General features: G+C 39.9%; 1 protein-coding gene across 4 annotated transcripts in view; it reads left to right on the top strand.

Annotated features, from left to right (window-relative positions):
- The window catches only part of LOC127419229 (zinc finger protein 512B-like), a 103259-nt gene that overhangs the window by 54792 nt on the left and 20482 nt on the right, over nt 1-27985 (top strand). For all 4 annotated transcript variants that reach the window (XM_051660467.1, XM_051660465.1, XM_051660464.1 and 1 more), the window contains 8 exons: nt 8473-8552; nt 8794-8922; nt 9672-9892; nt 12098-12321; nt 13729-13800; nt 19056-19190; nt 20702-20829; nt 25272-25361. In XM_051660467.1, coding sequence (XP_051516427.1) covers nt 8473-8552; nt 8794-8922; nt 9672-9892; nt 12098-12321; nt 13729-13800; nt 19056-19190; nt 20702-20829; nt 25272-25361 — 1079 coding nt within the window. The remainder of the gene's footprint in view (nt 1-8472; nt 8553-8793; nt 8923-9671; nt 9893-12097; nt 12322-13728; nt 13801-19055; nt 19191-20701; nt 20830-25271; nt 25362-27985) is intronic.

Below are 27985 nucleotides of genomic sequence, written 5' to 3'. Positions count from 1 at the left end.
TTCGGCACAACTAGTAACACTGTTACCTTGTCTTCTGGTATCTTGCACAATACTTTAGTGTTGCATGTATAGAAAGGAGACATAACTCACTCCAGAGGAGAATTTGGTTCAGCATTGGCCGTGACTGCACTCCTTCTTGGCAATTAATGAACACCACGACTGCCATGGTGTTCGAACACATCAGGACAGTAGACCCCTGTATGTCTGATCGAAAGACTTTCAGAGCCAAGAGGACTGTAAGCAGTTTCAGTCTAAGCAGTTTGTGTACCTGTCCAGGAAGGAAACTTGCTGACTGGGCACAACACAATCTTAGTCCCAGCTGCTCCAAATGCTTGAGCAACAGATCCCTGTTCTTGCATGCCTGTGCTTCTAATTGAGCTAGGAGCAGCCAGTTGTTGAGGTAATTCAGTACACTGATGCTGCTCAGCTTCAGCATACTGTATCTGTCTGCATGCAACAACAACATGGTGTGCAGAGCCACACAAGCCTTACTCGCTGTAGTGTAGGCCTTACCCAACAGAGTGGATGTGAGCCTACATGGCTTGGATGGATGCAGCGGCTTAGATTTACATGACAGTGTGGAAGAGGAGGGCCATAAATGGTTCACTATGACTGAGGGAAGCTGTGTATATCCTTTAAGCTCAGTGCGGTCCAAGGATGTGAATGCTGTTGAACCTGAGACATAAGTTCTCACTGAGTGTGGCGAGTGCCATGTCTTGATCAGCTGGTCATGCAGCTCGAGAACAAATGGTCCCAGGTGGCGCAATACATGATTACGGCAGCTTGTTAAAAAACGTTCAACCAGTCGAGAGCGTCTGGGTGCATCAGGCATGGGCCACTCAAGCTGAAACATCTCAACTGCCTGGCCGATAACCTTGGTCAACTCAGTTTCAGGTCTAGCACTGTTTTCCATTGCTCGAGGGTAAAGATAGCCACCCTGCTAGTTAACTGATCATAACCAGGTATCAGTTTTAGCGCCCTCCAGCGATATAGCATAATCCTCATCAGGGATGCCAAACATAATTGAAACCATGTGCATCAATCACAGGGTCATCACGGGAGAAACGTACTGGAGAATATGTTATATATGGAGCATTTGAGGTGCACAAGACTTGTGCCAGCGAGAAATCCTCCTTAAAATCTCTATACCATGTATCCTGCCCTCGCACCCAACCCCCGTTCATGTGGTCCCTTGGGAGACATAGAAGGTGTGAAGCGGGAGTGAAAGGGATCGACTTCCACTTTCTCAATGAATTCAAGCAGTGAGCACAGCATCATGAGCTTCATGCATTCACAATGAACACAAGCAGACCTCATGAGCACTGCATGAGTGAGAGTTCTGCCAAGCATAAAGGACATGGGGATGTATCGCTCACAAGGTGGAAAACACGTGCAAAACATTGGCTGCCTTTGAAAAGATGTGCTTCTGTAAGCATACTCTTTATGTTTGCTTCAAATTTGCTCTTTTGTGAGTGCAATATAGACACACTGCAAACACGTAATTGCTTTCGAAGCGGTACTTTTTTTGCTGGAACACAGCAGGGAGAAGAGTAGGACACATTCCAGACCTGGTGCAGATCATTAGCGAAACTTTGGTTTAGGGTTTCAGAGCACGAGAGATGTCTACGCTGCCCTGAAATAGGACATATCTGATGGTGTGTTGCTGGGCTCTGGCTTATATTCCCACGATGATGTCAGCATTTGGCAGAACGGCAAGTGTCACCAGACAATGGTAATGTAATGGCAAAGGTGTTCTAAGGGTGCTCCTAGAGCGTCAGCTTCTGACGCAGCTCAAAGTTACCTTCTTGAAAGGGAGCCATTGTTTCCTCCCAAAAAAAAAAAAAAAAAAAAAAAAAACAACGTTACTACATTGATGGTTACTACAATATTTCTATAGTAAAACCATGCAGGGGCAGCGCTAGGGGTAGACTAATCGGGCTTAAGCTCAGAATGTTTAAGGAAAAGCCCAGAATGTTTCTATTATCTTGTACTTAACACTGTTTTCATGCGCACAGTAAAATAAAATCCTTTAGAACCACAATTCTGCTCTCTGCGCATTAAACAGTGTCTCCTTTTACATTCATTCTCTCTGACAAGAACCGCCCACTCAGACAAGAAGTACTGACCGACATGTAAACGTCCAATTGTCGATAAGAAGTTATATACGATGCAGCCAATGAGAGTGGAATGCTTACAAGTACAGTAATTACCTCGATTGCTTTAGACAGATAGTTCGTATGTGTGCATTTATCTTGGTGAGGAAATTTATAAGAATATTGAAATGGACATTTCAAGAAGTAAAACAGCCTCAGCATCCGCATTTCAATAGCAAGATGCGGCTGCTTCAGGGATGTGTAACTTTCTGTGTAACTTATTGATTGCATTGTCAAATTTGTTGCTTAATAGCCCTGTAACTGTTAAGCGACAGCTATAGATTCATCATTATATTATTTTTATTTGTGTCATTTTTAAAAAAATCTTGTCTTTGATTTTTCTATGTTTAAGGAAGAAAAGCTAGTGAAGTTTCTGATGAGGTCTCGCGCAGCCGCAGTCTTCCCAAAACACACATGTCGCGGTTATATGAATGCGCTGTTTCCATCCGCGTGTGGTTTGCATAGCCTATAACAGGCTGTCTCTTGATCTGATGCATAATGTTGTTTGTGCAGGACTTTTCTCCGTGTTTAATTATAATTGGCTTCAGCAAGTGTGTGTGTGTATTATGTTCTGCATCTACATGTTTGTGTATAATAATGATATAAAGATTATTTAAATTTAAATAAGGGCTTGGCAAATGGGTAAAGAATCTTTACTTATTACTGAGAATCTTTATTTATTTATTCTCACAAAAATAGCTTCTAAAAATGTGTGGTTGGAAAGAAGTTGGGATTCACTGTCAACATAATATGAAAGAAGAATGGACTGACTGTCCTGCCATCAGTGGCTGCAGCAGTGCATGTTAAACCTAACCTGTGTTGTACTTTTGTTTGTAAATCTAACATCTTGGAATGTCTGGTATTCTCACTTTGTGATCATGCATATTTTGTTGATGAATATGATATAATGTTTTGATGTTCTGTAGGCAGGTTCCTGATTAGACAAGGAATAACAGCTCTGTGTCATGGCTCTGGATTTGTAGGTTTTAAACAAATAGCCTATGTGTTTAATAAGTTTGATTACAAATTATAATTGCATTGAGCAGTATTAAGGATTGTGGACTGGGATTGTGGATTGTGGATGATTGTCTATAGTGGTGGAATAAAGCAGTTGTTAGATCTGAAAGGGTTTCAATCCAACTCATTTTATGCTCAGGTATCAAAAAAGAAATGACATTTTTTGTATTCTTTAACAAACAATATGGACTCTTTGTGGATGTAATTTTTAAACGCATATTTTAAAGGGTATCCCATGTATTATGATGCATACATGGATGTCTGGACCCGGATGCCCACTGCCCCTTGATCTGCCCCTGAAACCATGGTTAATTTTCACTAGGGTTTAACAAATAGTGTGGCAACATTAAATTGAACATAAATTTATATTAATATACACTTATAAGCCTATTTTATATAACTGACTCTAAATATAATGATAAACAGCAGCAATTAACTACATATTTCACTTAAAAAAAAGGCTGAGTCCCTTTAAGGCTGCGCAGGGCTCAAAGCGAATCAATGAATCAATAATGTGAGCTATTTAATTTACATTAACTGTCCGAAAGAATGTTTCACAATGCTAAATATAAGGAACTGGTTTATGTTAACCGGTTCATGAACATTAACTGTCTAAAAGAACTGATTCACTTACATGATTTGGTTTTCCTAGCACTACATCAGAGTGAGAGGATGGTTTAGGTGAGCGTGTTTGATGACTTCTTTCGCTCCATTGCTGTGTTCGCAATACTATGTGGCAGATGTGTTTTGTGATGCTAAAAGCTACTTAATTGTGAAAATAGCTGAGCTACTATCATGCTACTGAAAACTGTAGTTAAGTTAGTAGTGTTGGTACTTTTAGTTAACTTCTCCAAAACACTGTTAAGCTCCAAAAATGACAAAAAGCATCATAGAAGTACCATAAATGTGGTATTCCATACACTTATAGCACACCATACGACATGTGTGCTATATTAAGCCTTTTGAATACAAATAGTAGCCTTTTTTAAGTGAGAAAAATAACAAAAATTAACTTGTCATTCACTGAATATAATTGTTATTTTGGGGTGAACTGTCCCTTGAATATTATTTTTCCTTACTCACATAGCCTCGGTTATATTAGCAAAAAAGAACCAGGTGCTCTGACGAATCATGCACAATAACACCAAGCACATTTATTAAGAAAGTAAATAAGGTCAATTTTGGTGACTCCAGCCAGGTCTCCTAAGCAACCAAATTGGCCCAGTTGCTAGGGAGGGTAGAGTCACATGGGGTATACTCCTCGTGGTCGCTATAATATGGTTTGTTCTCGGTGGGGCATGTGGTGAGTTGAGCGTGGTTGCCGCGGTGGATGGCGAGAAGCCTCCACACATGCTACGTCTCCGTGGCAACGCGCTCAACAAGCCACGTGATAAGATGCGCAGGTTGACGGTCTCGGACGCGGAGGCAGCTGGGATTCGTCCTCCGCCACCCGGACTGAGGCGAATCACTACACGACCACAAGGACTTAAAAAGCACAATGGGAATTGGGCATTCCAAATTGGGAGAAAAAGGGGGAAAATAAAAAAAAACAAAATAAAAATAAGGTCAATTTTGATTTTTTTATGTTTTTAAAAGCACATGCTCTCGGTTTTTAAAAGCATCTGGCCTCAGTTAGTGACCACAGCTCACTCTACCAGCCCTGGTTAACGGGGTCATCAGTGGAGGAAAGGGTAGAAGAAGAGCAAACCAGGCCACAGCTACTGTTCAGATGTGAAAAAGGGCTGATAGCAGGAAATTGCTGACATGTAATTATCACGCTGTCTGGTCACAGACCCGCCCTTCCTCCCCCTCCTTTTCACTTTCACGGCACTCTGTACCCCTCCAACATGCTTCTGTGGAAAGTCGCAGGGCTGGCAGCGCTGTTGTGATGGAGGGCATGGCTAATTGTGAGCGAGAGGAGTGTGCCAGTGAAGGAACCTGCCCTCCTTACAGAGACACTGAGAGAGAGAGAGTAAAGTGAAGGTTGGAGATACATAGAGAGAATATTTCGTGCAAAAGACAGTCTATGTGACACTTAAAGGAATAGTTCACCCAATAATGAAAATTCTGTCATCATTTATTCACCCTTGTGCAGTTTCAAACCTGTATGAATTTTTTCTCCCATGGAACACATTGCATCCTTTGTTTCCATAAAATGAAAGTAAAAGCTGTCTGAGATTGCCATTACGGTGCCTGATATCTCCTAAGAAAGAACGCTGTATGTGTTTAAAATGACATGAGGATGTGCAAATAATGACAGAATTTTTATTTTTGGGTGAACTATCCCTTTAACTAAGTGAGTGTGTCCTTGCGCTGTGCTGAAGACATTGCTGATTAATGGCTGATTTACTGTGGTCTGGGAAAGGCCTTTATACACAATCACTCTCATTTACACGCACACATATGCACACTCGCTCTCAGCAGACAATTTGTCTGAAACCACTTTGTAAGTGTCCTTATTATTTAGTTGCTTAGCAGCTATAAGCCATCAGGCCTCTATGGAGCATTAGTGTGTAATTATCTGCAGTTTGCTCAATGTTTGACCTTGCCACTATTTGTATGGATTTGCACCAACCTTGCGTGACATCTGCTAACCAGAAAGCCAACACATGCTATCATCTCCCAATCTCCCGAGATATCAACAAAATAAGCAATGCTTCTAATATGTACACAGAATGCATCTGCAATTGACTGTGTCTCTGAATGTTCGTTCAGCTTCACTGAAGTCTCTGGTGGGACGTCTTGAACATATGGAGCACTACATTGTTGTTAGGCGTCGGCAGGAGTTTTTTGTTTTTTTTAAACATTCATTACTCTGAAATGAGGTTAATGGCTCTTCTTTGATAAAATCAGAGTTTTATAAAATCGAAATTCCACAGAAGCTCATTCTGGTAAAAGTCAACGTGAAATCAAAATTGACTCTATTTACTTTCGTAATACGCATTACTAGTCTTATTATGATGGCTTATTCAGAATAAAAAATGTTTGTTCTTGTAATAGTATCCTTGCAATGCTAAAACTCCTTGATTTTATCAAAGAAAAGCCATTAAGCTCATTTCTGAGTCTCTTTTCCTAGGCGCACGGACAGGGAAGGTAATGTTAACAATAGCAGTATAGCTGTTTAGGCACTGTTTAAGGATACTGTTGTAGGTCATTCAACCTTTCTTGCCAACAGTTATAAATACAGTAATAATAAACAGTAATAAATACCAGTTAATGTTAATATAATAAAGGTTATGGCAGCAATACCAAATAACAATGGATTTGAAAAAGAAATGTTACATTTGAATTTAATTGACAGTTTTTCTCGATTGCTTAAACACTATAACCAAGCTTTTGAACTAAAATTTCAAAACCCATTTCCCTTAACTTTAAACTACACCCAAATCCCTAAACTATAAACACTATTCCCCTGTTTTGACACATGACTGAGATTTGTTGAACTGTCACTGCAAAACTCTACACACAAATCCCTTCATTTCTCATTGCCTACACCATGTGGTCATTTAGAAAGCACTAGCATTCAATATTGTTCACTCAAGTCAGCACAGCTTGAGCTCATTTAGCACACAATTACCCAGGTGGAAACACTAAGAGTCGAAATTGATCACGCACCAATCAGAACCTTCAATAGATAGATAAAAGGGCCCGAGTCAGTTCGTTCAGTTTTGGAACAATGGATCCAGAGAGACGTGAAGGAAGAGGTCGAGGACACTGGAGATGAGGAAGAGGTGAAGGAAGAGGAGGAGGAGGAGGATGACGACGATAAGGAAGAGGAAGGGCAAGGGCAAGGAGATAAGCAGTCGCAGGTGAAATTCGTGCCACTCTTGTTGACCATGTCCTTGTCCATGGTATGACTATGAGGGATGCTGGGGCAGAATAATTATTTTGTTGTTGTTTGGTGTATTGTACTGTACAGTACATTAAGGAATAAAACATTTGCAAATGTATACATTTGTGTCTCGTGTTCATCATGTGAAAAGATTTTTGAGGGGGAGAACCACAAGCAAAACTTATTACCTGTTTTTGTAGTATTGTTTTGAATTTATCTCACCATCGTGTAAGACTATGTTGTAGTGTGTGTGTGTTTTTGAGGGCTCGTGTGTCATGTCTGAGGGCAGCGTTTGGTTTTTCAGCAAGATTAAATGGTTTTGAGTGGAGAGCATCATTTTGACCTGAAAATAGGACATTTTGGGAATTGGTTGAGAAGTTATGGATTTGTGTTTAGAGTTTCGAGAAAAGGAGGCATAATTTCAAGAAATGAGAAACTGTAATATGAATGTAATAAATATGGTCTTAAATTGACGGCCTGATTCCTGGGACAAAATTATCAAACTCTCCACAATAGACTGCAAATTCAAGGATGGGATGTCTACTTTTTATCATCAGTTCCCGGTGGATAAAATAATGACCACTTCCGCCCTACACTTTTTTTTTTTTCTTGTTAAATTTAATTTGAAAATCTGTCACATTACTGGTGTAAAATGGGTTGCGAATGTTGCAACCTGGTCTCATAGTGAAAACATGACTCTATATAAATTTTTGCAAAACCAGTTATACAGTACGTGTCTCCAGGTACAATTCCCTGCAGTTTCCAGGTGAAATGAACACTAGAGGTGCTACAACTTTGTTTTATTCACTTTCAATAAGATCATGAATTTAATGGCTGATAATGACTTTATAAATACTACTTTTTCTCTCTACTACTCATTATTTTATGATATCGACACACTTTTACTCTAATACGTCTTTCAAAAAAACAATACATTTTAATGCTTGTATTACAGACCCACCTACATAGAGTATATACACTTATTCCAATATGAATAGCTTGCGTGGTAGCTTACCTGATAGGGCATTGGACTTGGAGTCGGAGGACTGTGGTTCAAGTCCAGTCATGAACTCAAGCTGACATGTGACATTAAAGAGTCATAGAAGCGCCACAAAATGATGTGGTTGCTTCAGAATATGTTCTTTTCATTTTGCTTCTGCATTTTAAAACAATAATGGTTAGGTTTCGCCATTGATTAGATAAGGATGTCTTTTTTAAATGTCTCATTTATATTTTAAAACATTATTGGTAAGGTTCAGGAAAAAGTTTTAGGTTAGGGAGGTATGTTTTAAAAACATCCATCTAAAATTCACCTTTAAACCACATCTGAACATGACACCATTTACTCGCTTTTGGCGCCCCCAGCTGGACATTTCACTGGAAACCTGCAGCCAAACGTGTTATACAGCACGTAAATTTCATGAGATCAGGCTGGAATGTCTTATTTTGACTTTAAATGCTCTTTCTCAGGTTCCTCCTGCAATGAGAAGTCAGAGGGCAAAAAGAAAGGGCGCCCCCGTGTAGAGATGCAGGAACTGCGCAATATTCCCGTGAGTAAAGAAAAAAAATCACTTTGGACGTTGCTGAAAGAATGAAGCTATGCCAGACTGGGTTTTCGGGGAATTTGATATGCCATTTGTAAAAGGAGTAAGGGGACTTTCCATACTATTTCCAAATGTTGTACTTGGAGGAAGAACATTACATTTTTTATGTGAATTGATTGTTAATGGTTTCTGATGCCTTTTGTGTGTGTGTGTGTGTGTGTGTGTGTGGTGGTTTCTCTCGATGAAGGCCCATATGATGGTTCAGTGGAAAGAGGAGTTTAAAAATCGTTCCAGGGTGAAGTGTCCGAGTTCAGGCTGCTGGTTGGAATTCCCCAGTATTTACGGACTTAAATATCATTATCAGCGATGCCAAGGGGTAAAAACTGGAATCTGAACAATATATCCTTACACCCCAAAACCATTTACTGTATGCAACCAACAGTCACTAATAGGCATGTGTATTTTTTTTAAATGAGAATATGAGAAGATGAAAAATGAACCACAACCTAATGTGCAATTTTCAAAATCAACTGTTTGGTGGGTTGTCTAAGCGACTAATCAGTCTTAAAGAAACCCTGTATAATTAGGCTGGTGTAGGGTTCTGTTTAAAGAAACTCATCAGATGTTCAATTGGGTAGCTGACAAGTATTTATTTTTCAAATATATAAGTTAAATAACTATAACCTTTTATTGCATAAAACTTAAAAATGATTGCCCTATAGATTATCATGATAACAGGAATTTTGCTCACAGCAATCAAATTCAAGTCTAACCATATTTAAAGTTTATTGGTGTATTGTTAGCTGTAGCGGCAGTGCTTTGAAGGAGATATAGAGACACAACTTCTCAGAGAGGGTTTTGGTGCACTGTTAACTGTTACTGTTTGGTTGTTAACATGCTACAGCACAGTACACTGACAGCGCACTATAACCCCTTTCTGAGTATTTGTGTCAGAGATTTGCAGGTCAGAGTTCACCAAACTTTAATCTTGGAAGTGAGTGAATGGAATGCAAATTGTAGTGTGACCATACCTTAATTCAGACCTTTAAAAGACCTACTAACATCTTCTCTTTGATCAGAGACCTAACATGACACAGGGCCTTTCTTTGTGTCTCTGGCATTCAGGCAACGATAGCAGAGAAGCTGAGTCACGGTTGCCCGTACTGTGAGGCTGTGTTTGCCACCAAGGTGCATCTTCAAAAGCACAAGCTGTGGAACCACCCAGAAAGGGTCACTGTGGAGACTAAGTCTGGGGTCACCTTGGATACCAAAAGCGATCTTAAGTGCGAAGCCAAGTCTGAACCCAAACAGCAAAAGAGTCATGTGAAGGGAAATGCCAAAAAAAGGTGAGGAACCATATTATAGCATGTTCATAACTGTTCTTTAGAAGGTGTCCAAGAGTCCTTAAAAAGTATTAAAATGTCTTAATTTCACTTTTTAAAATTTAAGGCTGTAAAAAGTCTGAAATATTGGTGGCGGGGGCCATAAAGGTGAAGTGTGTTGTTTTTTTTTTTTCAATGTTAAAATACAGTACTTTATCCCATCCAAGCTTAATATGCAGAGACAGCTAGTAAGCCATATTTTGGGAGATTTTCTCTGAAAAGTGTTAGCGCTGTGGAAACATTTCTCTCTCTCCCTTTTTTTTTTTTTTTTTTTTGAGCATCCCAACCAGCCTGATATAGCAATATTGGTTTAAACAAATGTGTGGGTTTTGGTGGGACTAACTGTTTGGCCAACCAATGGAAGATGAGGAGAGACATGAGGGAGAGATCATTTTTGTAATTCAGTTTGGTGTCGCTAAAGTCTTGCATAAATTGCATGTTTCACATTTAAGTTCTTTTTTTACTGTCCATTTGAATGAATTGGTTCAAAGCAGGGATTTTAATTTTATAAATTAAGCTTCCATTAGCTAATTTATTGAAACACTGTGGTGGAAATTGATTATTGATTATTTTGACTTTAGTCCTTGCATTAAACATTTTTAATGGAATATTCCTGGTTCAATACAAGTTAAGCTCAATCAACAGCATTTATGGCATAATATTGATTACCACAAAAATGTATTTTGACTCGTCCCTCCTTTTCTTTAAAAAAAAAGCAAGAATCTGTGTTCCAGTGAGGCACTTACAATGGAAGTGAATAGGGGTAAATCCGTAAATGTTAAAATACTCACTTTTTCAAAAGTAAAGCCACAAGACATAAACAATATACTTGTATACATGTTTTTAGTGTGATAAAATCACTTACTAACCTTTTCTGTGTAAAGTTATACCCAATTTTATAACTTTGTAAACCCTAAAAGGACTGTACAAATGATGATTTAAACAACTTTACAGCTCAAATAATACACAAGTTTTAACAGAAGAATTAATGTAAGTACTTTTTTTAAATTATAAGCTTCACATTTCAGCCTTTAAACCAAAGTCTTTCTAGCAAGTCAGTCCACTGTTGGCCATGTTTGGAACGCTCTTGGAAGACTATTTTCAGTCATGGAAGTGCAGCTGCTATCTACTTGAATGGGGAAGGACCGAAATCTCAAAAACGGTTGGTCAAAATTACGATCAAAGAGCATATTTCAAATCAGCATTCAAATCTGACACTTGTATCATAAATTGTGCTTCTTTACCTCAGATTTTTAATGCACATGCTCGATCTCGAGATGATTGACATGTGATGTCGGTATCTAAAAGGTGATTGGCTCTTTTACCTGTAAGGCGGGACATCCTTTCTACATCCGTTGACCGTTGGGTGCTAGATCTTCTTGGCTGGGCGTTCAAATTTCTCCCATTCATTTTAATAGAAGTGGCCCATCTCTGCTAAATAATCTCTGCTTTAAACCCTCTAAAAATTGTCCCTATTCACTTCCATTGTAAGTGCCTCACTAGAACCCAGATTTTTGCTTTTTTTAAAGAAAATGGGGAACAAGTTGAAATCAGTTTTTGTGGTACTCAACATTATGCCACAAATGATGCTGATTGAGCTTAACTTGTATTGAACCCGGAATATTCCTTTAATCTACTATGCAACAATTGTTTGGTCCAAATTATTATAGTTCCAGTTTTGGCCCAAATTATTTTCATTAAAAGGCAAAAAGTCTGTCGCCCAGTTGCAACAAACCCCTTTTGTTTAGAAAACCCTTTGTTATACACTGCATGTAAGGATATATTATTACTTAGGCTTTTCTTACCTTAAGGAGTTTGTTGCAATTGGCTGGAGGATTTTTTTTTTTTTACCTGTATCATCCAGCCCTAGTCAACTTTCATACAGTTGAACTTATAACAATGTGGCATTTAAAGCAGTTTCCCTTTGAAAAACGTAGTATTTAAGGCCTTTTTTTAAAAACATTTCTGCACCGAATTCAAATATGCATTTTCAAACTTCACATTTTTTGGCACGTTTGTAACACCACACCCAGAACAGCAATAGTCACTTCAGTATATGTCTTGTTTTGCACAGTGCCATCAAGTTCCAGATGAAGTCCTCTTTTATTACTATGGTATCAGTCATCTGTGGATTGACTGTAATAGCCCATATTCCCTCTGCTCCAATAGGCCCATAGAGAACAGCCCTCCACTGCCTGTATTTTTCAAAGTGAAGAAGACCCAAGAGGTGTCTCGGCCCTCACAGAATGGGGAGTGTGCCCCTCAAAGGTCGGACAGAAGACAGCAGCAGCAGCAGCAACAGGGAACGTCTTTAGATGCTGGAGGAAGTGAGAGTGAAGGGGGCAGTCTACCCCCACCCTTCCCTGAGGAAGACCCTGAGAGAATGAAGCACAGTAAGACTGCACACACTAAAATTACTACTTTGCAGCTAAAATCATTTAAAAAACTTATCCTTTGGATTACTGATACCACAATGGAACCCAAATGTACATTTACAGTAAATACATTTATAATTGATATCCTGATGTATTTTTATTTCTCCTTTTGTCCTGGGAGAAACATTTGAGACAAAGTTGACACTTTTATACCAGTTGATACCTGAAGTTCCTCCACCAAAAAAAGTAGTTCCTCTAAACATCTAAGAATTTCAAGAGCTTGACCTCCGAATAAAAACTGTCTGCTGTAAAAATACGCTGTTATTTCTTCCCACAAAATCAAAAATTTTAAACACATCCTACTTTTTAAAACAAGAATCTCTACCACCCCCAACTTCATTAACACACCCCAGAATGCTCTCAGCAATTGACATTTGTCAGAAAGGGTGGACTGGCCCTTTAAGCAGCATTGTGTAATCGCTGGTCATTAAGTCTCTCTCTGGTAGCTGGTGGCGGCTGCTGTCTCTGTCTCTGCCTGGCAGAAACACATCGTGTCGAGATGTTGCCCTGGCTCGTGCTGTGAGCTCGCTATTTATGGCCTTTGTTTGGGTACACGATCCCTTCGTTTGTTGCTCCACGTTGAAGCCAGGGGCGAGGAGAGTGTGTGTAGGGTGAGATTGTGTCTGAAATGTGAGTAAAATAGCACTGGAGCAGCTGTGTTTGTGTGACATAAGTTGACAATCAAGGCCTCCTTTGCTATTGCATCCAGACCCATGGACACACATAAAATATCCACTCTGCTCCCATGACTGCTTCAAGAAAGTTGTGTCAGGTTCTCTATAGCGGTGACAAAGACAGGAAGTTCAACAGCATGTGAAACAGCAGGTGTTTACTTGACTTTGGTACACTGACGTTTTGAGCCTCATTAATAAGACACAGTTTGTTTTTTCTGCTTCTCTAAGGGTGCTTTCACACGAACAGTTTTGGTGTGCACCGTGGTTTGTTTGACGTCAGAGTTCACTATGAGTACATGCAAATGCAAATACTTGATTTCAATGTCACATACTTGTCACAATGTTTGCATCCACTAGTAAAAAAAAAATGCAATTTCAAATACAATATGTAATTATTTGCAATTGCTTCCATAGAGGGGGTTGAATGAAAGTCGGATTTGGACCAAGCAATTGAACCTAGTGTGAAAACAGCCTTTGAAAGTGTGGTAATAATGATGCTGTATATAAAGTTTATAAAAACCACCATGTTTAGATGATCTACGTGTGTAGTAACTTACAGCAATAGCTCATGAATGTTGTTTTTCACTGAATGGTGTGGCTTTGATCATCGTAAAGTCATGGATTTAATTCTTTGTCATGTTATTTAGATGTTTGACCTCTTGTTGTCCTTGTTCTTCTCCATTTGAGCCAGGGAGGAAGCAGAAAACTCCAAAGAAGTTCACTGGGGAGCAGCCATCTATTTCAGGAACATTCGGCTTGAAAGGTAGCACAAAAACACACAAAAACTCACAAAAACTCACAAAAACACACAAAAACACGGTGGGGACCTCCCATTAACTTCTATTGTTCTTAAGTTAATTATAATTATTACAAACCATACTTTTGGCATTTTTCATGGAAAATAAGACTATTTGTCAATTTATTAAGATTTTGTAATCATTTTCATTCCCACAATGTCAGTTTTTATATGTTGTACTATCAAAGATAGCAAAATCTGACGCACATAAGCTGGGTTTCCATCTAAATGTTTCACTTTTTTAAGCGCATTTTTAAAAATTCATCTTCAGAAAGCACAAATTGTTGCACGTTTCCATCCAATACGTAATGTGCATTACAAGCCGCCTCATCATGATGGAGCAGCTGATGACCTCCCTGCTTCGGGGAGAGTTTTATTTGCAAGACTGGAGCAAGTATCTCATTTTATTAAATGTATCCACGAGACACCGCAGAATAAGTGTAATATTTGATATAATGGGGCTGAAATAGCTGCGATGTCCACACGACGCCATTCTCCGCATACCTGGGAGTGCCCGCTCTAAAACTGTTCTTGCGGATTGTGAGGATCCACTTTATCGACCAGCTATGGGTTAAACACTTCCGAATGACAAGCGCTATGTTCAAAGAATTTTGTGCCAAGGTGTTATTTTTTATTGGGCCAGTCACATCAAGCTATCGCACGCTCATAACACATGCACAAATGGTCAAAACACATCACTGTTTTGCGAATAAAACAAGCTGTTTCCATCAACTTAATGCACATTTTAACTAATGCGAAACTCTTGAAAATCCACCTCCTCCTGGCGCATTAAATTGTATGCAAATTTAGAAAGTTTATTCGTGTATCAAGCGTTTCCGTTCAGGATTTCTTATGCGCAATTTCAAAATGCGCATAAAAATAGTTGGATGGAAACCCAGCTATATACACACATTCTTTTATTTTACTCGGATCTTCACCTGTTCTTCCAACAATTGCCACTTTCTAACTTACTCCAGCCAATCAATTTCAACCAGTTCACTTAACTTTTTTTTATTAAGGGCCAAAGTGCTTCTTTGTATTGAATTTTATGGCCATTTTTACCTGTATGATGGCATCATTTTCTAGCCACATTAAAACAGTTTAGCCAATTTTTGCAAATACATAAATTCTCAATTCTGACCAAGTATGGCTTTTGTCTATAAATTGAATCAGCATCAATTACAAAAATATCTGTGAAGATTTCATATCACATAAATGTGCTGCTAGGATAAAATTTTAATTCGCCAGTGCTGCACAATGGGGCCCATTGAGCCCAGAGGCAGAGCTGCACCATGGTGCCCACTGAGACCAGAAATGGAGCTACACAATGCAGCCCACTGAATGCTGAGGTGTTGTGGGCCCTGTGGTGTTCTGTACAAGTGTGGCTGATTCACATCATAAGGCTTTGCAGAAAACCACTGAAAACACAATCAGTGTTTTTAGAGCTGATTTTAGTTCCCTATCTGTCACTCACTTGACGTTGTGTCGATGTAGTGACACTAGGGGTCACTCTTGGGAGCCTGAAACACCTCTGATCTTTTGAAAAAAGGCCAATGAGAATTGGCGAGTGGAATTTGCATGCCACTCCCCTGGACAAACGGGTATAAAGGAGCTGGTATGCAACCACTCATTCAGATTTTGTCTTTGTACTGAATACAATTCCTCTAGGAAAAAAAAAAAAAAAAACTCACCTCGCTAAAGACTGCTGGATTTGATGGCGCATTTCAGCTGACCCGGTTCTCCCCAGTTCAGAGCATCTCTTTTCTCGGTCTGGAGTTGGACTCGATCTCAATGACAGCGTGTCTCACGAACGAAACAGTCAACTGTCTGAAGGCGTTCAGACGGAGGACAGCGGTTCCACTGAAATTTTTTCAGAGGCTCCTGGGGCATATGGCATCCTCAGCGACGGCCACACCGCTCGGGTTGATGCATATGAGACCGCTTCAGCACTGGCTTCAGACTTCAGAGTCCCGAGATGGGCATGGCGCCGTGGGACACATTGCGTGGCCATCACACCGATTCGTTGCCGCTTCTTCAGCCCTTGGACCGACCTGGCATTTCTACGGGCAGGGGTTCCCCTACAGCAGGTCTCCAGATGCGTCGTGGTTACAACAGACGCCTCCAAGACGGGCTGGGGCACCGTATACAACGGGCACACAGATGCCAGTTCTTGGACTGGCCCATGGCTGCGTTGGCACACCAACTGCCTAGAGTTGCTGGCAGTACTGCTCGCCTTGCGGAGGTTTCGGCCATTGATCCAGGGCAAGCACGTGTTGGTCCAGACAGACAACACAGCGATGGTAGCTTCCATCAACCGCCAAGGCGGTCTACGCTCCCATCGCATGTCACAACTCGCCCGCCATCTCCTCCTCTGGAGTCAGCAGCACCTCAAGTCACTACGAGCCACTCACATCCTGGGCGACCTCAACACCGCACGTGCTGTCACATCAGGTTACCCTCAGGGGAGAGTGAAGACTCCTTCAGGGTCTACGGGGAGCTCCCTTTGAGCCCTTGGATTCAGCTGAGCTTAAGGCACTCTCTTTCAAGACTGCCCTCCTGACTGCGCTCACTTCCATCAAGAGGGTAGGGGACCTGCAAGCGTTCTCTGTCAGCGAATCGTGCCTGGAGTTCGGTCCGGGTTACTCTCACGTGATCCTGAGACCCCACCTGGGCTATGTGCCCAAGGTTCTCACGACCCCTTTTAGGGATCAGGTGGTGAACCTGCAAGCGCTGCCCCAGGAGGAGGCAGACCCAGCCTTGGCATTGCTGTGTCCGGTGCGAGCTTTACGCATCTATTTGGATCGCACACAGAGCTTTAGAAGCTCCGAGCAGCTCTTTGTCTGCTTTGGTGGACAGCGGAAAAGAAGCACTGTCTCCAAACAGAGGATCACCCACTGGGTCATTAACGCCATCACTATGGCATATCAAGCTCAGGACAAGCCACCCCCTGCGGAGTTACAAGCCCACTCTACCAGGAGTGTGGTGGCCTCCTGGGCCCTGGCCAGTGGTGCCTCTTTGGCAGACATCTGCAGAGCAGCGGGCTGGGCAACACCCAAAACCTTTGCGAGGTTCTACAATCACCGGGTTGAGTCGGTTTCATCCCGTGTAGTGGCAGGCACAAGCAGGTACATTCCGGGACAGCTGGCCGGGTGTATGCTTGCGCATAGCGCCTTTCCCCTCCCTTGAGGGGAAGACGTGCGCTCTTGACTCCCAATAGTGTTCACAGACTTTGATCCCTGGATGACTTCCTCCTTAGCCCTGTGGCAGTTGAGTTTGCGGAGAAACTCGCTGCAGGCTCAGTAAGTGAGCTGGTAAGACCCTGTACTGAGGTAGGTGCTCCACATGCGGTGGTTCCCCATAGGTAACCCCATGTGTTTTATCTTCCGTAAAATCGTTTCCCTCTTGGTAAACTACGTCTTCCTTGAGCAGAGAGCCCTCTGCTCCGGTCGCCATGCTTGTAGAAACTCCTCCTCCCTTGGGTAGGACCTACCATGCAACTCTCCACATGAAATACTTCCGACAAGACTCGGTAATGTGATGTATTTCCACTTGAAGTACCCCCCCCCCCTTCTCTGGGTGGGGTGTGGTCTCTGTGGTGTCTTCCCCTTGGGAGTGACAACCAAGTGGACACTTGCGGATCCCATTCCGTTAACAAAATTCCACTCTTTTTGGGGAGAAAAAAGATGGAAAAGAGGCCTTGGCTGGGCTAGCCTGTCCCTATTTGTTGAGCAGTCGACTTGTTCCTGAAGTACCATTCGACGCTCATAGCAGCGTTGGGGGAGGTTACGTGATAGCCTGATGCACTGGCTACGAGGCACACAAAGGTCTGCCCGTCTCGCACTGCTAGTCCACGTAACACAGTTCAGCTAGTTGTGACGTTTTGTATAGGGACCCCTAGTGTCACTACATCGACACAACATCGAGTGAGTGACAGATAGGGAACGTCATGGTTACTTCCGTAACTTCCGTTCCCTGATGGAGGGAACGAGACGTTGTGTCCCTCTTGCCACAATGCTGAACTACCCGCTGAAATGGCTGGGACCTTGTCTCGGCTCCTCAGCACAAAATCTGAATGAGTGGTTGCATACCAGCTCCTTTTATACCCGTATGTCCGGTGGAGTGGCATGCAAATTCCACTCGCCAATTCTCATTGGCCTTTTTTCAAAAGATCAGAGGTGTTTCGGGCTCCCAAGAGTAACCCCTAGTGTCATTACATTGACACAACGTCTCGTTCCCTCCATCAGGGAACGGAGGTTACGAAAGTAACCATGACGTTTGTTTTTTTTAAATCCTAATGTGCTTCATGCTAATTACATTATGCACTAAGCAACACTCACTTCAAAGATTTAAAATATTAGCAAGAACTAATTTGACAGCTGCAGGACACAGCAGTGTCTCAGAGTTCCCATATTCATGGTAAACCCGGAACTATCAGGCCTGGAACAGTCATGAAAGTTAATTGGTCAAAAAGTGTGGGGACCTTTGTGTCTGTAGATGCACTAAATCCTTATTTTTGTTATTCTAGACCTAGAATAGAATTCATCAAACTTTATCAGATATAAAACATTAAATTTACTCTATTCATTTTTGTCTCTTTTGGTGTCATTCTTGCCTGAAACCCTATTAATTTCTAATCTGTTTCCCAGCCCACCTTGTACAAAGCTAAGCTTTTACGATAAGGGAACTAAAGTGCTCTCTTAAATTACCTACTGGGTTGCCATGACCCCTTTATGCCATGACTTGCTCCCTCACAGCAGTGCTTGTTTTACATATAAAAAATCTGAAATGAATCTCTGACTTTGACTTTCAAAATTCAATCTTAGTCTCCATTCGAGTAATACTCCTCAAGATTTCAGTTCTATTTTCCCTCCTGTATATTTGCCATCAGAAGCCTTACGCTTTTTATAGTAATAATTACTCCTGTCGGTGCTAATAGGGATGTTATATAGGTGTTTCATTTCCTGTTGAATGTATAATAGTCCATATTCAAGACACATTGCACCAGGAGACACAGACCACAACACAAAAGAGAGTTCTTGTATATCACCCTTGTTTCTCCCTGTACGGCAGGGAGCTTTGAAAGTTTAGACTCTTGCAGTTTTAATCTCTATATTTGTGCTTTTTAAGGGGGATTTTCCAATTTTTACTTACAGAATATAAACCATCTCACTCTGTTTGTTTTGAGGTCTCTGCTCTCTCTTAATGTGTTGTGTGTTGTACAGGAATGAATAAGGTGGAGGAGAAGTTAAAAGTCAGCCGGATGAAGAGGGCGGAGGGGCCTCCGTTCACTGAAGAGACCCATAGGAAGCAGCCAGTATCAGCTCCCAACAGAAAAGAGTCTGCTGCTATCAGTTCAGGTCTCTCTCTTCTCTGTTTGTATGACCCCATTTATACCTGTTAATAATAGTTCAAACACATCTACTGTGATCATTTGTGCTTTTCAAGGGGAGATTGTCTTATTTTTTTACGACAAATTCAATCACATGTGTTCCTGTCGACCTTCAGATGTGGTTATGGGATTTGATTACACTGTCTCCAAGACATATTGGACCCTTTTTACCTATATTTAGTGCTGGCCACGTGTTATTGGATCACCTGTTATAGATATTAATACCAGGTGTAAACATGGTCTATCAAGTATCTACGGGGAGAATCACAATAACTACAGAGCACACATGAAAGCTGATATTGCTGGCAAAATAACATTTTAGAACAATATATGAGTAAGGAATTATAAACAATCAGCCGGTCATTATCGAAAGAAAGAAACATCAACAACAGGGTGATCAGGACCCTGACACAAAGTAGGGAGTTCTTGTATCACCCTGAAGGAGTTTATTATGTGGTAATGAACCACTGAATGTACATTATCTCACTTATTACATTGCTACTTATGAAATTAATAAATTATATGCTGATTTCAGTTGAAATTATTTTATTATTTGAGAAAAAAGAGACTACAGACTGATACAAGATCATTTATACAGTTTAGCAGTCATTATATGAAAATATTTGACCGCAGAATGCAGCGATTGACCAATCAGAATCAAGTATTCCAGAGAGCCATATGTAATAAGAATATTTAGCCATCAAACTCCCAGACTCTGATACAGTAACTTGGCATCTGTGTGAAGGCATATTTTTCTAGCTATATTAAAACAATAAATTGAAGTTAAATCAACATAAAATAAAAAAGTATCTGTAAAAATGTAATATCTCGATAAATGTGCTTCTGGGATAGAATTAAAATAAATAGCTGGGGCTGCACCTTATTGCACTGCAATAAGAATATTTAGCCATCATACTCCCAGAGTCTGATAACTTGATACCTGTGTGAGGGCATTTTTTTCTAGCCATATTTAAACAATTGAATTGAAATCAACAATTCACACAAAAGTACCTGTAAAGATTTCATATCTCAGCATATGTACTTTTGGGATAGAGTATAATAATTATTCGGGGATGCTCCATGGGGCTGTACTAACCCCAGAGGTGGAGCTGCATAACGGGGCCCGCTAAGTCTAGAGGTGGAGCTGCACTATGGGGTCCACTGAGCCCAGAGGTGGAGCTGCACCATGGGGCCCACTGTGCCCAGAGGTGGAAATGCAACATGCGCCCACTGAACCCAGAGAATTGGTTGCTTGGGACTATAGTAAGTAGGACAACAGTCAATTATGCAGTTTAGTGGTCATTATACACAAATATTTGACTGTAGAATGCTGCAATTGACCATGACCATTCAGAATTAAGGATTCCAGAGAGCCATGTAATAAAAATATGTAGCCAACATACTCCCAGAGTCTAATAACTTGGTACCTGTGTGCAGACCTGGGTATTTGTATTCTGTCTCTCTTTGTTTCTATCTTAGTGCCCCCTGCAGAAGTCCAGTGGCAAAACACCATCTCTGAGAGGGGGGAGGTGGTCTGCCCCACATGCTCCATTGTCACCCGCAAGACCGTCCACGGCCTTAAGAAGCACATGGAGATCTGTCAGAAGGTGAGGCGTTGCACTACCTATCACTCTGGCCACCTGGCTAACTTACTATTGTCAATTTTACACCTCACATTTAGGCTTAGAGGAATGATTTTTAGAGGTGTGAATCTTCACTGGCTTCCTGATTCGATTACGATTTAAAGGGTAATTATTCGATTATAAAACGATTCTCAAAGAAACACGATGCATCTTGTCCTCCCATTTAAAAAACATTTTACTCTCTATTTTATCCCTTACGGCTTTTTATTTAACAGCTGTTTTCAAAAATCAGAACGAGTCACATTACATAAACTGGCCTTCTACATTCAGTATGAGCTGTGAACAAAACATGGAATATCCACAAGATTAAGTAAATGGTTCTATAGTTTAGAAGAGTTCACAGTTTTTCGGTTTCTTTCTTTAGAACCTTATAAAAAATCTCCTAAAAGCAAAGAAAAAAAAAATATTGGTTCTCTTTCAAAACACACTGAATAGGCTACTATTAAATACTTCAACTGATCATATGTATATTTTGTGTTTAAAACATTGTTAATCATTTAATAGTATTAAATTATTATTTAAAATGAATAAATGCCATGCATATTCATTTTAAATTTGAACCACAACTGGACGTTGCTGGTCCAGGATGAGAGATATATCTGCTTCTATGAGAGTGCAGCTTCCAGCTTCTCCTCTCCTCTCCTGCACAGGTGATAGTAAAGCGGTTTAAATAGCATGGTTGTTACTACAGTAATGTATTAAGCATCTCATATGCACTGTTCCATCTGTTTTCTCACGACCCCTACGATGGATTTCAAACCCTTATCAGCATGTGTGCGCAAAAAAGCAAAAGCCAATTAAATGTTATCACAAATAAACTCTTCCACTGCAATGTGCATGTTTTTGTGAAATAATTTCAGGATCGTAGTTTCATTCGGGCACAAATGGTCATGTGATTTATACACCTAGTCTGCAAACAGTAGTGTTTGTGCGCTTGACTTTAGTGTATGCACTTAACGTGTGTCTTTGTTTCTATATCTGTCTCTGGCGCGCGCCACTGCACTGCCATGGTTTAACTGAGCTCAGAATCGATTCTGATTCTTTTGAGAATCAATTCAGAATCGTTTAAGAAAGAATCACGATGCACTGCTGAAATGATTTTTTTCCCCCCCACCCCTAATGATTTTACAAATTATTCTCAGCATTCTCAATAGAAAATTAGGATTTGTTTAAAGGTGATATTGGTGATAGAAAGGTGATAAAGGTGTAATTTAAATAATACTTTCTACTAATCCATCTTAATACTCAGAGAACATAAGCAATTTGTTGGTTTATTACCCCAAAAATTATAAAAACTCTATTAATACATTGCTCTGTATGTTTGAGCTTTCAGACCAGCTTAACACAGCAGCATTGGCTCAACCAATGGCGTGAGTTTGGGGTGGGACTATCTGTTTGTTTGACCAATTGCAGACAGAGGGAGTGTATGAAAACCTATTTGAAAACAGTCATTATTTTTCCAATTCCATTTAGTGATGCTAACAGTGTAGAAATTGCAAACTTCAGCTTTAAATCAAACATTTGAGTCCCTGTTTAAGAAACTTGTTTTTTCTTTCTCAGCATATCGCCGTCAGTTCATAATTGATTAAATGTGACTTATTCCTCATGAGAAATCTATCAAGGGACATCATCAGATGTCAGCACAGACCGCTCTCATTGACGTTCGCTTTGACCTCATGAGGAATCCACATGGATTATTCTGACGTCTAAAGGTCATTTTCCTGTTATTGGTAAACCAAACAGTCCTGGTGGATCATTCAGTGGGTTTGTCATACAACCCCTCTTAACCATTGAAGACATTGAACATCTTTCTCAGTATTTCTAAACACATTGAATATAATGCAAAAAAAAATCTACAGAAGTTCTTCTCTGGCAAACTTAACACAGAACCACATACAGTAGAGCACATAATCTTCACATGTACTGTATAGTGGCCCCAAAAAGTATTTGAACACTTCAGCTACACATTGCATTAGATAGCACACTATCAAATGAAGTGGCATCGGCAAACAAATTCAGTGTTCTTGGCATTTTTGCAATGACTTTTATCCAACTGGTGTTCCAGCAGAGTAAATACAGGTGTAGTTTAACACTGTAATGAATGGTTGCTGAGATGAGACAGGAGACATAGGATCTATGTGCAGGCTTTAATAAAAATGACAGCCAAACAAACAAGAACTGACAAAGGAATACAAAAACTAAGGGGTATTTATACAAACAAAAGCTAATGATGAAATGGAATGGTGAGAACAATCAGAAGCAGATGGCAGTGATGAGAGCAGTGCATGATGGGTAATGTAGTCTGGGGGAAACACTTCAAAATAAGAGTCCTAGGGAACACAAGGGAGACAGACTGTGACAAACACATTAACTATGGACCACCAACTATAAAGTTTTAAACATTTTGCTTAAAAAGGGTGCTATCTTTCTTTAAATGCAACTTGGTTTGATAGCTGGGATATGTGAAAAAAAGAATTTCACTGTATATGTGCAAATGTGTAATGTGTGATAAATAAATATAATTATAATTAATTATTATTATTATTATATTTTGTTATAATTCCAACACATTCATGCACTTTAAGTGTGGCTAAAGTGACCAAATACTCATTGGGGCCACAGTACAATATAAAAAGAAAGTCGAAAAATAAAGGAACAAAAGTGCAAGAATCAAAGTTTAATATATGACTTTCCTTCTGTTGTTTACAGTACAACCAAACCACAGAGGAAGTGGAGAGGGGAGTGTTTCAGGCATGCAATTAGACACCTCTCTCTCAGGACCCCGCGCACAGGGCCAGAGGGAACCATTAGGAGCACTTTATTGATTGGCCGTCTGTGAGGGAGATGTAGAGAGTGGCCCTACCCAGTTTGCATGTAGAGTAGAGTCCTATAGTGCCATCCCAGTCTAAAGCACAACTCTATAAAAATGATGACATGTCTATTAAGTCTATCGATCAGCTGCGTTATTGTGGGGTCATGAGTAATTGCAGTTTCTCTGGCCTCTTTCTGAGCACTGTTTGAAATTAATTCACCTGTGATGAGCATTAAAGAAGAATTTTTATGGCAAAAGAAATGTATTAAAACAATAATCATTGACCTTATTGTTCCTCATTTGTGTATTTGATGTTAGTGCAGTATAGCTTTACATCCTAAGGCCTATGTACACCAAGAGCAAAGAGAAACATTACAATAATCATCCAATGTTTTCCACCCCAAATTTATTCACATTCAGCACTAAATGTTTGTCAAGTGGTTTGCATACTTGAAAGAAAGCGAATTGCTCTCCAGTCATTCACATGCTTTATGCAAAATACAACTGACAATAAAGATTTCCGTAGCCTATTGATAGCGCTCTATAGGAAGTTTAATGGCAATGAAAAACATTTACTATTACTAATAATAGTACAGTGTGTTTCGGGCAGTTTTGGAAAGCCTGTTTGGGCAACATGATCACAAGGGAAGTCGGCATGTTGTTGCGGAGAATTCCGGTACCCTAGGATCGCACACATTATGCCGACTCACTGACAAGAGGCATCTCCTTTCAGACATATTTGCATCATCTCAAGTACGTTTACCTTAGCCTGCGGTGCGACCGGAAGCGCGTTGCATCAGCAGCGTGGGAGGCCCGGGTTCGGATACTGCGTTGAAACTAGGAAGTAATTGTGTTTGCATAATCAGTGATGTGCACGATTCGAAGGTTACATTACATTTTTACTTCACTGATGGTTAGGTTTAGGTTTAGGTTGGGGGGTACAGTTTATAAAATTACATTCCTCTTTACTGTATTACAGCCTGTACAGCTAAAAACAACTCGCTTCACAACTCGCTTTTGGCGCCCATCCATAGACATTTCACCTGAAAATGGAGCTCACACATTCCCATGCACCGAACAACACTTACTGCTTTGGCCACTGGGGACAGTGTTTCGAATGTCGGTTTGCACAGACCAAATTTAGCTAAAAGAAAAGTCAACCTACTGTTTCTGATTTCACTGTGAGATCAGTCTGGTTCCGAAAACATGACCCAACAGCTGAAATCTTATTCATAGTGAGAGTTTTCTACAAACAAAGGTAAAAATATCAACCTATTGGAAAAGAAAATAAGCCTCACTTTGGCATCAAATTTCGGGCCATAACGTGAGTAAGTGAATAGGAATGCATTGTTTCGATGTTCACAAAAAACAATGTTTTTCAGTATGAAAATTTGGTGTTTCACTGTGGTATTGAAATTATTCAATTTTAGCATATTATTAATTGCCACAAATATTAGCATTATTATATGCTGTATATAAACAAGTTATTTCACAGTAATTTCTGTAATAAATTATGTATGATTGTAACATCCAATATAAAATGTCATTTTTTTATGGAGGATGACATCATTAACATTTGGCCTCTTTCCTGCAGCTACGGGACGCTCTCAAATGTCACCAGTGTCAGAAGCAGTTCAGATCCAAAGCTGGACTCAACTACCACTGTATGGCTGACCACATTAAGGTGAGTGTTTGTGTGTGTGTGCATGTGCAGCAAAACAGTGTTTAATATTACATTATTACATGACCACTACAGAAACCAGTGGCCACTCCACAGACACATCAGCCTCTAATCTCTATTACATCTCAGAGTTATGACACCGTCTCCATACTACAGCACTACTTTAAGACCTAAAGAATCCATTAGCCTTTAACCATTAACTGCACATATGTGAGGAGACCTTATAGCTCACATCTAGCAAGTGTGTTTATCCTGAAAATGACAACTGAAAACTAATTCAAATCAGAAACTACTCAAAATAAAAATGATCATGAATTATTTATAGTTTCAGGTTTTTATATACAGTATATTATAAAATGTGTTAAATTTTAAAACCTTTAAAACCCTCCTTGATTAAAATCTTTAAAAATCACACAGAACTGAATAAAACAGTTTTCATGTCAAATGCAATAATTTTTTTTAAGCGTATCTACATACTGTATATCAGTTAACATGTTTGGTAGCACTTAAAAATACTCAAACTAAAATTAAAAATACATATAAAAATATATGACTAAACTGAAACTGGAAAACACTGGAAAAAAGTAAACTAATACTAACAGTCATAAAGTGAAAATGAATGAAAACTAAACTAAATTAAATGGACAAACTGAAAATAAAAGTTACTAAATTTTACCTCACAGTCACTAAAATGTATTTTAAAGTGGTCTTATGTCAACTGTAATAATTAGACCAACATATCAAAGATATTAACAGCTTTTTTTTTGCCAGTAATATTTTTCCAAGGCAAATAATGGTAATCAGCTTAGCGAGTACAGTTTTCCAATCAAATTCCAGCCTATGAAGTTATCCTTTATATCCCTCATGAGGTTTTCTGTAAAAGCAAAATGGCTAAAGTGGGTCGATGATATTTGCTTAATCTGCCAACCTTGTGCATTAGCGGAAACCAATGTTTCCAAAGAAATATGTTAAATTATGCACAACCAGTTGTCTCGGAAACAGTATGAAACATTAATGAAGAAGTGCATTCAGATCTCTGATTCTTTGAGTATGTGTGGATGATTTATAGACACTATTAAGTGAGTTGTCTCACAGAGCCAAACTTTTGATATTCATCATAAAGACTAATCCAGTTTGCAGCTTATTCTGGCCAAAAACCACCCACTTAGACAGCAAGAGGCCATCTGACTAACATGTAAAGCAACTAACCACTTCATACCCCAATAATAGACCAAAGTAGAAAAAACTACTACTATCTCATCACATTTTTTATACCTTCTCTCTCTCTGTCTACCTTCTCATTATCAGCTCTTGGTGTCTTGTGTGCCTCTGGGTGCTAGCGCTAACATGTTTGAGTCTTAATTGTCTGTGACTTAATTTTTCAGTACAGAACTTAACTCACAGCCCAGACTTTGTGTTTGCCTCAAAGTAGTAAATGTCTCATTTACTACCCCAATTCCAAAAAAGTTGGGACAGTATGAAAAATGCTAATAAAAACAAAAAGGAGTGATTTGTAAATTATATTCACCCTTTGCTATATTGAAAACACCACAACTAAACATTATATGATGTTTTTCCTTGTGAATTTCATTGTTTGTTTTTTTGTTAATGTACAGTCATTTAAAATCAGATGATTGCAACACGTTCCAAAAAAAGTGGAGACAGGGGCAATTTAAGACTAAAAACAATCTGACGAGTTGAAATAACAAGGCAATGTGAAACAGATGTTAAACAGATGAAGCAATCGTGTAATAGTATATAAGGAGCTTCTAAAAACAGCTTAGTCCTTCAAGAGCAAGGATCATTCAAGACTTGTCAATTTGCCAACAGATGCTTCAGAAAATAATCCAAAACATTGAGAACAATGTTCCCCAAAGACAAATTGGAAGGATTTTGGGCATTTCACCCTCTACAGTGCACAATAAAGTTAAAAGATTCAAGGAATCTGTTCAAATCTTAGTGCGTAAAGGGCAAGATGAAAACCACTTCTGAATGTGCGTGATCTCTGATCCCTCAGACGTCACTGTCTTAAAAAACGTCATTCATCTGTAATGGATATCATGAACATGGGTTTAGGATTACTTTAGTAAACCTTTATTAGTCAACACCACTCGCCGCTGCATCCACAGATGCAAGTTAAGACTTTACTATGTAAAGCAGAAGCCATACATCAACACTGTCCAGAAGCGCTGCCGACTTCTCTGGTCTCAGTCTCATCTTAGATGGAAAGTAAAACAGTGGAACCGTGTTTTTTGGTCTGAAGGGTCCACATTTCAAATAGTTTTTGAAAAACAGCCATTGTGTTCTCCAGGCCATAGAGGAAAAGGGCCATCCAAGCTGTTATCAGCGTCAGGTCCAAAAGCCAGTGTCTGTATGGGTCAGGGGTGTGTCAGTGCCCATGGCATGGGTAACTCGCACATCTGTGAGAACACCATGAATGCAGACAGATATGTAAAAATTTTGGAGCAACATATACTGCCATCCAGCACCATCTTTTCCAGGGATGTCCTGGCATTTTCAGCAGGACAACTTCAAACCACATACTGGCCAAATAAGCAGAGAGTTCAGGTGCTAGATTTGCCTGCCTGCAGTCCTGACCATCTCCAATTGAGAATGTGTGGTGCATT

This window comes from Myxocyprinus asiaticus, chromosome 28 (assembly GCF_019703515.2).
Source record: "Myxocyprinus asiaticus isolate MX2 ecotype Aquarium Trade chromosome 28, UBuf_Myxa_2, whole genome shotgun sequence".
Taxonomy (NCBI): Eukaryota; Metazoa; Chordata; class Actinopteri; order Cypriniformes; family Catostomidae; genus Myxocyprinus; species Myxocyprinus asiaticus.
The sequence above is the reverse complement of the archived record's forward strand: the minus strand, read 5'-3'. Positions and strand labels throughout refer to the sequence as shown.